Below are 13,291 nucleotides of genomic sequence, written 5' to 3'. Positions count from 1 at the left end.
AAAGTGCTGAAAATATGTGACCTTGTTTATCAAATGTCATCAATGAGACATCTATATCTACCACCACATCTCTACCCCAAGGCTCAGGGACCTTCACAGAAGATGGAGCAGAAAAAACGTAAGAACCAGAGGCAAGAGAGGAACACTGCAAAATTCTGTCATGTGGATTTGACAAGGCTATAGCACATACAAATCATAGCAGCTGTAATGACCTACACAAGATCTGTACAAGAGCAAACCAGTCAAAATTCCCATCATTGATAGGAGAAGGACTTGGGAGTCCACATCCGTACTTGAGAAACTATAAACATTTGGTGGCTTATGGGGAGGGAGAGTCACTTATTTTTAGAAATGTGGCACTGCAAAGTCGTCCATGTACCAGTGGGTGACCCATGGTTCTGGTTCTGGGTACATGGGTAGCACTTATTGGACTCGGTGGGTTAAATAAGTAAATACATGTTAGAAAGACAGCTCTTCGTGGAGGTGATGGGAGGAGGCGAGGAGAATGAAGTTTAGGGCCTGAAGAGTGAATAAGATTAAGAAACATTATGCTGTATCTTGTTATGCATGTAGATTTTTTAAAAAATTAAAATAACAATTTAAAAAATCAAAACCCAAATGAACCCAAAGCACCTAATTAATAAATGAATTGGACAGTCTTCTTTCAAAGAACTAATGACCAATATATAAACATATGCATGTGCACACATGTGTGCGCGCGCATGCACACACACACACACACACACACTTCTTAACAACCTTACCCATTACCCATTACCTCAGTCAACAATGGCTGTCATCAGAGAGGAAAATGACAGAAAAGATACAAGGAAGAAGAAGGTTTGCACACTGTTTGTGGAAATGCTAATTAGGGTTCCCACTAGTATGGAGGTTCCTCAAAGGACTAAAAATAGAGCTGCCACATGACACAGTTCTACTATCTGTGTCTGTAACTAAGGGATTCTAAGTCTTCACACCACAAAGATAGTGACACACACCATGTTTATTACATCACTATTCTCGGTCACCAAAATACAGAACTACCAATGGATATATGAGTGAAAAGAACATACATACATACATACATACATACATACATACATACATACATACATATATGTGTACTATAAAGTTTTGTTGAGAGATTGTTTACAACATAATTATGTCACCTTAAAATAAATGAAGAGAGATGATCACACTAAGCAAACTAATCCAGACTCAGAAATACATCTCCTCAGAGTAGAAGAATTATCAAGAAGAAAGAGGGTAACTGGTGTGTGCATGCGTGCGTGCATGTGTGTGTGTGTGTGTGTGTGTGTGTGTGTGTTGGGGGGGACAAGAGATGACAGTGTGGAGCTGAATGTATTAAAAATGCAGCATTTGCGTGTGTGAGCATCACAACAAAACCCAGTTTCATATTCCCATGTAAAAACATTTTCTTCAGTGTTGGAGACTGAACTTGGCATGTACATGTTTTGTACTGCTGAGCTACCTCCTCATCTTGTATGCTCATTAAAAACATAATTTACATGGTGATCTTCAGTTAGGACAAAAACATTCATCACCTGCCAGACTGCTTCTGCTTCTTGCAACATCTTTTTACCACCATGAAGAACAGCATCAGCAGCATCACAAAGAACACAACTGAAATGGAAAGTACAGTCTGGATCCAATGCTTTGCAACAGGTTGGGACTCTGGAAGAGCTGGAAATGACCACAAGCTTTCCATTAGCAAGAAACTCATTTACAAAAGGTTTAAATTTACAGCTTGCCTGCCTGAATACCTACCTGCCTGCTTTCCCTCCCTCCCTTCCCTCCTTGTCTTCATCCCTCCCTCCCTTCTTACATCCTTCCTTCTTCCCTCTTTCTAACTCTCCTCTCTGTCTCTCTGTCTCTGTCTGTCTCTATCTGTCTCTATCTGTCTCTGTGTCTCTGTGTTTCTATCTCTATCTCTGTGTCTCTGTGTCTCTCTCTCATCTCTGTCTCATCTCTCTCTCTCTCTCTCTCTCTCTCTCTCTCTCTCTCTCTCTTCTCTCTCTCTCTCTCTCTCTCTCTCTCTCTCTCTCTCTCTCTCTCTCTCTCTCTCTCTCCCTCTCATCTACCTAGATTCTAGGGCCATAGAAAATTGAAATCAACAACAGGAAACCTCGAGGAACTTTAATGGTTCCTTCATCATCTTGAAGTCATTCTCTAGATCACCTGTCATTTGGGCAAATAGAAAAACTACTTCAAAGTATTTGATTATTATTTTTACTGAGGTAACCCCAAGCTTCCTCAGTATGCCTCCTCCGTTAAGAAACCTTTGCTATTTCTTCATTTCCTGTAGAATCAGATCCCTGAAGGCCAACAATTACTTTCTAGAATAGAAAAGCCTAAACTAGTCTCAGAAATTAATGGAAAATTGAGTAGACATTTTTAAAAAAGCAGTTCATAGACATTTTTAAAAAAGCAGTTCTTCCCTTTAATCTTAAATATAGAAAAATTAGGATCAAAATCTACCATAGTTTAGATATAATTTTTAGGCATGTGCTCTCTTCCTAGGATAGTAAGGAAAAGAATTATTGGCACTGTGGACCATATTTAATACCTTTTGAGTATGTCCCTGTTTGTCTCACTTGAATCTATCTGGGACTTCCAATAAAGGAGATTATGGCTCTTACATGAAGACTCCTGCCTTTTGATACACAAAATGATTCAGTAACTATGATGGTTTGAATAGTTATGGTTTTCATAGATTCCTGTGTTTGAATTCTTGGGCATAGGGAGTGGCACTATTAGGAAGAGTGACCTTGTTGGAGTAGGTGTCACCTTGTTGAAGGAAGTACGTCCCTGGGGAGGCTGGCTTTAAGGTCTCCTATACTGAAGCTGTGACCTGTGCAACATACAGTCTCCTTTTGCTGCCTATGGATCAAGATGTAGAACTCTCAGCTGTTTCTCCAGCACCATGTCTGCCTCTAGATCACTTTATTTCTTGCCATGATGATAATGGACTAAACCTCTGAAACTGTAAGCTAGCCCCAGTTAAATAATTTTCTTTATAAGAATTGCTGTGGTCATGGTGTGTATTCATAGCAACAAAACATTAACTAAGATAGTAGCTAACCTATCTCTGGTCAGGGCATAGATTTAGGGATGCAAATATGCAAGCCCTTTGGATGAGGTACCCAGGATGAAGCATTTCTGAAGGTAATACCTGGAAAAGATAGTTGGCTAGTAGCAGTGAGTCATGGTGAATTTATGGTGTTGACCAGTGCCTGTTCACTTGTAGACTGATGCTGGTGGTTACCTGAAAGTGATAAGCTTCAGGTACAGCTTAGAGTTTCTTCTATATTTCTAGGGAATGCCGCAGTAGGAGCAACTAGGACAGCTGGGTGACCACATTTTTACTAGGTTCTCAATGCTGAGATATCTGAGAGAAAGGAATTCAGTACTGGGAGAGAGGGTAGGCTCAGTTGTAAAATTGTCCATGGGTGCTAGCCATGGAGATGTTTCTCCAAGTGTGTCCACAGACAAAGTTACTGAGGGAGGCACCAGGATCAAGGACAAGGCAAAGCCATGGGAGACAGAAAGAGATGAATGGGTGCCATCAGAAGGAGCAAATCATAGTTAAAGGGCTGGAGAAGGGGCCATAGAAGCAGAAGGCAGGTGGCTGTGGATTTGAGAGTGTGATGGGGGAGGGGATGAGCCTCAGAATAAACAGTGATGGGCATCATCTTGGCACCAGATGCCTTCATTCTAGGAGAAACGGTTGCTTGTCACAAGTGGGGTATAGGTGTAGGTTATCTCTCTATGGGGCAAAGCTGGCACTGAGTTTCAACCTCTTGTTTCATCACCATGGAAGCACATCAATAAGATGCTGCAAGCATGCCTTCGCTGAGTCTGTCTTGAACATGTTTCCTGCTCCTTATTGGGTACAGCTGATTCACTATGGTTCTCTCACTGGCTGAGCACACAGAAAGTCACTGCAAATGGGTCCTTTATATAGACCTCTATCTCCCCATCCTTTCTATTTTATCCATATTTACTAGGTCTAATAGTCCATTTAACAAGAAGTCCCCAGCACCTTTTAAGACTTACCTGACTTTAAAAGATCTTGCCTGCCTCTGAATGCTCACAGAACTGATTATCAGCTTGTTTTAAATTTAGGCAACTTTTTCCATGAACTATATAATCTAGACTTGAATTTCACCTTTAAAAAAAAAAACTTGGCTTACAATCTATGTCTGTTATAGATTTCTTATTTTCCTGGGAGAACTAGAAGACAGCTTCTATCTGAGTTTTCAGCTTTATAGCCAATAATGACTAGAATGAGTTCATAGGCAAACTAAGTACCATTGGGAGGCAGGTATACACGCAGCATGTGTGTGTGTGTGTGTGTGTGTGTGTGTGTGTAGTCAGTTGAAGGCTTTTTGCTAGGAGATATCTTCTATTTTGTGTCCACAGCATCTTATTATCCTCCATCCAAGGATTGGGTCAGTTTCAGGGCTAAGACCATGTTTCTTCAAATATAGCTCAGGTCCATAGGCTCTTGGACCTTGTATCACACAAATGTAAAAAGAACCTTCTGGTTGGCTCCTTCCTAGTGGCCCGCTGGAAGGTTTTTCAGCAAGAGGTAAACATTGGATAATTGGGATAAAAGACTTGAATATAGCTCCTTATAAAATAAGTATCTTAAGAAGCAGCCTTACCGATATTGTGAGGTTTGGAGAATGTTTTCATTGACTCCGTTTCCAGAACACATACAACAGTCATATTGGTCACACCATCCGGAAATGAAACAGACAGGCTGATGGAGACACTAAACAGTTCTGTGATATTGTCTTGTGATATCCGCATGCCATCACCATACTCGTCAGTTGAATTCGTTTTCAAAAAATACATCTTTTTCGGTTTTGGGAATCCTTGCTTAGATGAGCAGGTCAAATTTATGTCAGAATTTCTTGTCACATTCTGAGCCTGCTCTATTTCAGGGTCACTGAAGTTGGCTGGAAGCAGAAAAGGGATGGAAACAGTCAACTTAAATGTAGACATCTATACAAAGGAATTGTATATGCAAGTGACTGACAGCCAGTTCCTTGATTGTAGTAGACCTGGTCATCTCAAGGTGTATACAGTGTAGGCCTCAACCCATAGTGAAAGCTACATAATGAGCCTACATTTATCTTTCAAGAAGTCTACTTGCTCTAGAGAGTGCTCTCTGAGAGACAGGCTAGCTAAAATTATCTTACCAAGAACTATAGTAAAGCCTCTACTCTAAGAACTGGGGTCTCAATGGAGACTTGCTCTAACTATCTAGCCTACATCCTCACAGGGAAACATTTCAGCTTCCCACTCACTGATGAGGTAAATTTCCATCAAGAACTCACAGGGCTTATGGTCCTTGCATGCTCCGGGTCTCATTTTTAATAACCTATGCATGCGAGTAATAAGAGTTCATGTTTATAAACTCAGAATGTTGGTTTTTGACATAACTATCATAGTATAACTTTATGCGTTAAGACGGTGGTTCTCAACCTGTGGGTTGCGACCCCTTTGGGGGGGGGAGTTCATGTATTAGACAGGCTGCATATCAGATATTTACATTATGATTCATAGAAGTATCAAAATTATAGTTATGAAGTAGAAATGAAATAACTGTAATGCTGGGGAACACCACAACATAAGGGAGTGTATTAAAAAGTCGCAGAATTAGGAGGGCTGAGGACCACTGTGCTGTAAGAATTCATTCATACAGGGGCAAATTCAAAACTCTCCCCTCTTTGTTTCCCATTCATGTTTTTAGGGTGGAAGTGCACTAGCTCAAAGGTCCTGGACCTGACACATGTGTGGATTCTACATATTAATTGATAATTCAGTATGAGGCTGGAGAGGTGACTCGGCCATTAAAGGTTAGACTTCATAACCACAAAGAGAATACCATGTATTCTTCCTAACAATGGAAGTCATTGCATGTCATCCCACCCCGCTTCTGCTCCTGGAACATTCTGCTGATGCTTGGTGAACATTACTAGATTCTATTCAGCCTCCTCAACAATACCTTTTGCAGTCACTAGCTGAGTTTGTAGTGCCAATACACATTATAATAAACAGACAACCTGTTTGAAAGGCTGGTCTGTGCCCCTCCTAAAACACCCTCTTTCTCCAAAGTGCCTGCCACACACTGAGAACACAACCCTAGCACCGGGCTAAATGGAAACCCTGTAGCCACCTTTGAATCAAGCATGCTAAAAGAAAGGGACACTCTGTTTTATGTCTGGTTTTGCCTCTTTTATCCTGTGGTTTTAAAAAAGGTTCGTTCTAGGAGGATTATTTCTCAAACAGTGTTGGTCTGCCTTATCCAAGTTCATGAAGAATTCATCTGGGTCCAGCAATATCATGTCTCACAATGAATCTACACTAGAGAAATACCAAGTTACGTCCACACAGAGGCTGACACAGGGACAGCAGCTCCATTTGTCACAGATTCAAACTGGAAACAACCCAGTGTCTTTCAGGGATTGACTGTACAGTGCAATTTATCAATTAAAAAAAAAAAACTTCCAAATTATTGATACATTCAACTTAGATGAAACACAAAAGACATTTGTTTTTTCTGAATAAAAGAAGTTCATCTTAAAGGTTAAACATGTGTTCAGCTCCATTTATACTTTGTTTCACAGTGGCAGAACCCTAGGAGCTAAGGCAAGAGCTCCAGACTATGGTGGGTGAAAAAAACTTAGACTAAAAGGAAAAAATAGAAGCAGTGGCCACATTGCCTGTCATTTTAACCTGTCTGTGTTGCTTTTGTCCAGCTGGCTCTATTTTGTCTCTAAAACAAAAAATTCTCACTGATACCCGAGAAAGAAACCGTCCAAGTACAAAGGGCTTTCAGTTCCCCAGCTCAGACCCCACAGTCCCTCCAAATGCACTTCCTAAAAGTGGGTCTCTTCTGCCTTCTCTTCCAGTCTGTTTGGATACCCGCCCTCAGTGTTTCTTTACTCGTTTACAGTCTCATCCGAGCAGCTAACAATCTAAACACAGCATTGACCACATACCGATCACTGAGAGCTCTGTTTCTGTCTGCTGGCGGATGAATGATCCTGTGGGCGTTTTTTGTTGTATAAAACAATCATATGAGCCCATGTCCTTGATCTGAACATTGTGAAGTTGTAGAACCCAGTTATCCCCGTCAAAGCTCGTGCGGTCCCGGTACTTGGGGTTCACATTATCAAGTTTCCTTTTGCCCAAATAGTTTTCATACAGAACCAGCTTTTGCTGGTCCTGCCAAAACACTACCAACTCGCTCAGGCTTAAGTTTTGAGCCTTTGTGAATGGGCACGGCAGGAATGCAGTCCCATTGAGATAAGCTTTTGTCTTCATGGAACCAGCATCTAAAATAGAAAAACTGGGAATTAGGAAAGAGGAAACAAGAATGAGGAAGCTCCATTGCTCTCACACATCACCAGAATGTAGCATCCAGCTTGCCAGACAGTGGCCATCCTGGAGAGCTGGATGCTACGCTCTGGAGTCAAGCATCCATGCCGGACGTCTGGAGCTTAGACCTTTGTTTCTGCTCCACGATTCATGAGTGCAGGCTGCAGCCTTTGTGAATCTCACTTTTCTCACCCGATTAAGGAGGTGGTCTGAAGTAATGCCCTATGGTTTTTTGTTTTGTGTTTTTCTGGTAATGTGCTTCTGTGAATTTCTAAACCAGAGCATTGAGCACTAACCATCAGCACGGTTGTTACAGTCCTCCGTGACTGCTAGGCCATTTCCTAAACCCTGTCTGCCCCATGCTATACCCTTATTCTTTGGTCTTCTATGTTTGTTTGCTTGCTTGTTTGTTTGTTTGTTTAAAGATTGTTGATGATGGTAACATACTTGCTACCATCTTTTATTAGTCTCCATTAAGTTGGGAGCTCCACTGAGTCATCTCTTTGACATTCAACTAGTTCCTGCACCCATGACGGCTGTTCCCGGAGCCAGACAAGGGGTTTTTGGAATGACTTGTGTGTCAAGCAATGCCTCTATTCTCAGTGACCTCTCCAGTACCTTTCAGGGACCAGAAAGGAAGCTGGGCAAATGTAATGACTCTGGGAAGATTATAGTGATCAGGATATTTAGGGAACACAAGTCAGCTGCTGGGAGGTAACCGTAGGTGGGAAGGTGAGGATGTGTCTTGCCATTTTCCAGAAACCCTGGAGAAACCAATGGCTACTCCTAGGCTGCACTGCCCTGTAAACTTTTAGCACCCAAAAGGAGCATGATAAAATCACTCAGAGAAAGGACACACTGGCATAAGCCAACTTGTGGGACTTTTTATGGGCCACAGACTTGCTGGTGGCTCAGCAAAGAAAACAAATAGAGGGAGATGAGAGGTGAGAGATGAGAGGTGAGGTAAGAGGTGAGAGGTGAGAGGTGAGAGGTGAAAGGTGAGTTGGGTGTATCTTTGTTCATATGAAGCTGGATGCTGCCGTGGGGAGAAGATTGGAGTAGAGTCTTCATAAAAACCATTTGTCCTTCAGGAGTTTAGGAAGGGAGGGCAGGGAGGGTCAGTGAGGGGTGAGGGAGATGAGAGAGGAGTCCCACTCAAAGTGGTGTTGGGTCAGAAGTTAAATTGGCCTGACCAGTTGACATCCTTTAAACAGGAAATAGATAGGAAGGTACAATGGTGTGCATTTAGCAAAACTGAACTACCTACAGACCACCCCATGAGAACTATAGTTAAGAGGTTGCCAATGGTCCCAGAGATACTCCAGACACTGGTGAAATACAGCATGAATGTCTGATCGGAGGGAAGAGGGAGATCGCTGAGTTCCCACAATAGCAAAAATGGGACCTAAGGAAAATGTATTCCATCTGGCTTTCTGTTACACCTCTGCTAATCTCTTGAGAGGCAAGAGTGCCACCTGCTGTAAATGTTCACAGTTTTATGAGGGTTGATGGACTCTGTGAAGAGCAGGACAGCTTCTGGTTTGGGTCTAACTTACTGTGATTCTGGGAGATGATCTAACAGAAACAGCAGGCAGCTCAGTAGGCCACCTCTTGGTTTGTGTGATGTCATTGCTCAGCTGTTGGTTGCACTTTCTGGGTCTACAAGTGAACCCACTCTGAGTTTCTTACATCTGTTTGACACACAGACTTTATTTTTCTTCTGTGGAGTCCCAGAGTACCTACTATCCTTTCCAGTCCACTGCCTGTTCAACTTCTCCGACCTGGCTCTCCTCTCCCAAAGATAACAGGGACTTCATCTTCGCTGGCTCCCTCTTTACATACCAATAAAACGCAGATCAAAGTCACTGTTCTCACCTGGGGGCTGGTTGGGAACTTAGACTCTCTGGTTCCACACAAGATCTGCGTTAGACCCTGCATTTTACCGAGAACTCCTATTTGGGAAGTTGAGGGGATCAAAGCTGATAACTGGCCATACTCACTTCTACCCTCTCCAACCCCCTTCTCTTCCTCACGGGGAGGAAACTGCTCTGTAGCCATTTTGAGTGGAACTGAAAGTATTTCACACTTTGGCTTATCACCAGACTCTGGTTGTCTTGATGTCACTCTGAACTAGGCAGACACATCTTACTGTGACCTTATGGGGAAGATCTTACTCAAGGTCTGTTCTTTCCCACTGGCTTCAAGCCTCCACTGCTATGGTCCCCAGAACTTGGTGCCTCAAAGCAAGTGAACTCCCTGGAATTCCATTGGTGGAAAGCACTGAGAAATCCTCCCTCTTCTAACACTTGGGCTAGAGAAATGGTTTAGATTTAGCTGTGACTTATTGTTATGATCTGGCCAGGAGCCACTCACACAAGAATTCAGCCATATATCTCCGCAGTCAGGAAACAGTGATCAAGAATACTAAAGGACCTCTGTAGAAAGAAACCATCAGAGTGTCCCATGGAGCCCAAAGGCTGGGCACCGTGTGAGTCTTTGACCCCAGTCAAGCAATGTCAGTCTTCTCTGGTCACAACCCCAAAATTGGGCCACACTTTTAACCATCTCTTCTGAATTTATATTATACTTATTACACACAAAGGTTTTTGTTCTTTCTGTAAACTGTACCCAAAGTCTTTCTAGGCCTGCTGAAAGCCCCATCCCACTGTACTAGATCTCGTTATAGCTGACCCTCTCGATAAATATTATCCTAAATGTCCTTTCCATGAAATCTGGTTCTACCCAAAGGACTCTATATGGCCCACAAGGCACTCTAGGCACCCTCAGCAAGGGTCTTAAGCAGCCTCTCTCCACTCAGACGTGTCTCCTACCTCATGGTATGAACCACTGATTACTGGTCACTATGTCTCCATTTGAGGATTTCAGCATTGTATTCAAGGCTGTTTTTTTTTTTTTTCAACCAATCTCAATGTAACTGCCAAGACAATCTAAAAGTTGATTCATCAATAAAGAGTCTGCCAACAATTTTGTGTAAAGTTCCTTGACCTCATCAACCAGAGAGACCTTCACTTGCAGACTGTTCGGCAACCCTCTCTTTCCCACGGCACAACCCTGAGCAGTGTCTTGGGAGGCTTGATGCCTCAGATCTGGCCATAGCCTGTGGTCCCCCAGTTACCATTCTCATTTTCTTCACAGCTATTATTCTTCAATTTCATTGAGACGTTAGCTCTCCTAGACCTCAGTCTTTGATCTCACAGTGTATAATTCCTCCGAAAAATTCTTTGAGGTGAAAGAAATTCTTATCTGGTTTTGAACAATGTGAATCCTCGACAAGGACATGACCAGGAAACTGGATCTTTTTTTTTTTTTTTTTACCATGCTGGAGAGAGAAATTGAATTTTCTCATCTCATTTAATCTTAATTGATTAAAGTTTAATGAGTCACATATGGATAGTAGTTATTATACTGGACAGCACAAACAATAAAACAGCTTTTTAACCATTTCTCACCAGTAAAAAGCCAGTAGATATGCCTTTTGGCCCTGATAGAAGTTATACTAAAGAAACTGCTTTTGAATCTATAGATCTGATCTTACAACTGGGTAGATAAGCACCCTTACAGGAAATAATTTCAGTGAACAGATAGGCAACATTTAAAAATTTGTGGTGTTCTATTTCTCTGAACATGGCCTCCAGTCTCACCATCCTATCTCAAACAGGTCCCCTCTGTCCTTGCTTTTCATTTTTGTTAGATTCCCCAGTGGGCAGAGAACAGCTTTCTCCTCTCTACATGGCTTACTCCTGTCTCTCCTGAAGCTTTTCTGACAAACGGTGTTATCAGCCTCCATCCAGACAGCTCTGTGCTCTTTCTGACGTCACCCCATCTGGCCATTCCAGTTTACATGGAATTAACTTCCTCAGTCTGACTTCCTGGTTCATGTGTCTGTTCACTCTGGGATTTATTCTCTATGCCCATTGATTCAACTCTCAGAGATAAGCTAGAAGGTGTGTATCTCTAGTCCACAGCCTTAGGTGGAGTCCCAGACACCACATCTGATGGCTTGTTGGATGTTTCCACATAGATAGCAAGGGATGCACTCTACCTCCTCTTAAAAGTGAAAAGGCCCCCAAGATAGCAGTTGAACTAATGACTCTTTGGGTAGATTAAGTTTAATTCTTAGTTTACCCTAGGCACTTGATTTAGTGATGGTAGATAATGGCAAGAGAGAGCGCTAAAAGGAAACACATAAATTCTATTTTCATCCAACCATCCAAGACAGAACCTACAGAATCTGAGGGAAGACAGTCAGCTTCACCACAGAACCTGAAATGAGAGTCCGAGGCTGTTTTATGTACATATTTAAGTGAAGAAAGATGCTCCCACCTCAGGGTTATTGTTGACCAGTGTTGGTCAGGTAAAGGGAGAATGGAGAAGCCCCAGACAAGAAGAGAGCAACTGCCACATGACCAACCAGACCAGACATGTTGGATGGACCTGTGGTCATAGCTACTCCAGGCTGGGCTAGAGGACTCCTAGAGTGAAGGGCCGATGAGATGGCTCAGAAGATTGTGTACAAGCCAGGTATCCTGAGTTGGACCCTCAGGACCCACAGAAAGGTAAAAGAAGAGAACTGACCCCATAAGGTTGCCCTTTCTGCCACACTCATGGCAATTGATCAGGGACAGCAACAAGGGTATCTAATTTCCAGCAAAACACGTGAGAGGTGTAGGGGGCAGGGCAGAACTATTTTGCTCTATATCTGATGTGTCCTCAAAAGCTACCAACCTTACAATACCCTCCCTTGAATTATTAGTGCCAACTGTGTCTCCTTTATTTCTTTGGATACCTGCCCTGTGGTAGGTCTGTACTCCATAGCTCAGGAAGAGACAAATTCATTTCAGATAGATTTTTTTCCTATGTTTAAAAATGGGTGGCTTTTAATTTAATAATACACTCTAAGACCATTTAGTGTTGTTCGTAAGTACTCTTGTGTGAGTCATCTACTGGGCATAAATATTAATGTCCCACCCCAAGAAAAGTGTCTGTCCCTTGGTTGCCATCAACTGCTATTAGCTCTTCAGCTAGGGATTTAGAGTAGTCCTTGCTCCCTATTTCCTCATGGAATTTTTGACTCTCTTGGTCATATGGTCATCTTGTGCAGATAACCACAGCTTCTGGGAATTAACATGTGAAACAGATACATCCTGCCCAATGGCCAGTGGTCACAGAAATCCTCCCCATCCTCTGGCTCTTAAATTCTTTCTACCCCTCTTCTCTTCAGTAATGTTTGCTGAGCTTCCAGGATTGAGTCTGTGAACATAGAGGTCCCATGTGTGCATGTTCAAAGTTGAAAGGCAGATGGGAGGTGTTTTTTGAGGTTGGAGGAATGTAATGGGATAGACATAACCAAAATACATTTGGAAATGGATGCTGATGCTTTTTTTCATTTTGTTTATTGGTGAGGGAAGTATTGGCAAGTCCGTTTTCTATCCGTTGATGCCGTTTGCCTGCTGTCTTTACATCTGTTCACCCCCAATTATGTCCTCTTTTCATATATCCCCTTGCTATAGTGAAACCTAATCAGTTAGCACTCAAGATTTTTTTTTTCTGATGGTTTCAGTATCATCGACCCCCTTTTCAGGAGCTAGGAGTTTCCACACGATTTCAGAGTAGGTCAAAAGAGAAGTGACACCTGCCCTTGGTTCTGATGGGTTTCTCAGCTTTACCTACTCACTTTCAAAGGGCTGAGCCCGAAAGTTTGGGGACAGGGAAGGTGTCTCACTTAAGCTGTTACTGAATATTTGCTTCCAGGGCATTTATCTCCCATATCATAAAAGCTAAGCTTGCCACTATGACTGGCAGTGTTGAGGTGTAAGATTTAAGGACAGCTGGGGTGTGGCTTAAGATAGAAGCAGGA

The 13,291-nt window shown here is 42.4% G+C and overlaps 1 protein-coding gene across 1 annotated transcript; it reads right to left on the bottom strand.

Annotated features, from left to right (window-relative positions):
• Positions 1–1,561: 1,561 nt before the first annotated feature.
• On the bottom strand, positions 1,562–9,351 carry CD86 (CD86 molecule; the record flags this gene model as incomplete). Its single annotated transcript, XM_080919517.1, has 4 exons — positions 1,562–1,644; positions 4,689–4,985; positions 7,035–7,370; positions 9,195–9,351. The coding sequence occupies 4 exons, from the start codon at positions 9,349–9,351 to the stop codon at positions 1,562–1,564; spliced, it is 873 nt and encodes a 290-aa protein (XP_080775643.1).
• Between the last annotated feature and the right edge of the window lie 3,940 nt (positions 9,352–13,291).

The sequence above is a fragment of the Micromys minutus genome (assembly GCF_963924665.1).
Source record: "Micromys minutus genome assembly, chromosome: 7".
Classification (NCBI taxonomy): Eukaryota; Metazoa; Chordata; class Mammalia; order Rodentia; family Muridae; genus Micromys; species Micromys minutus.
The sequence above is the reverse complement of the archived record's forward strand: the minus strand, read 5'-3'. Positions and strand labels throughout refer to the sequence as shown.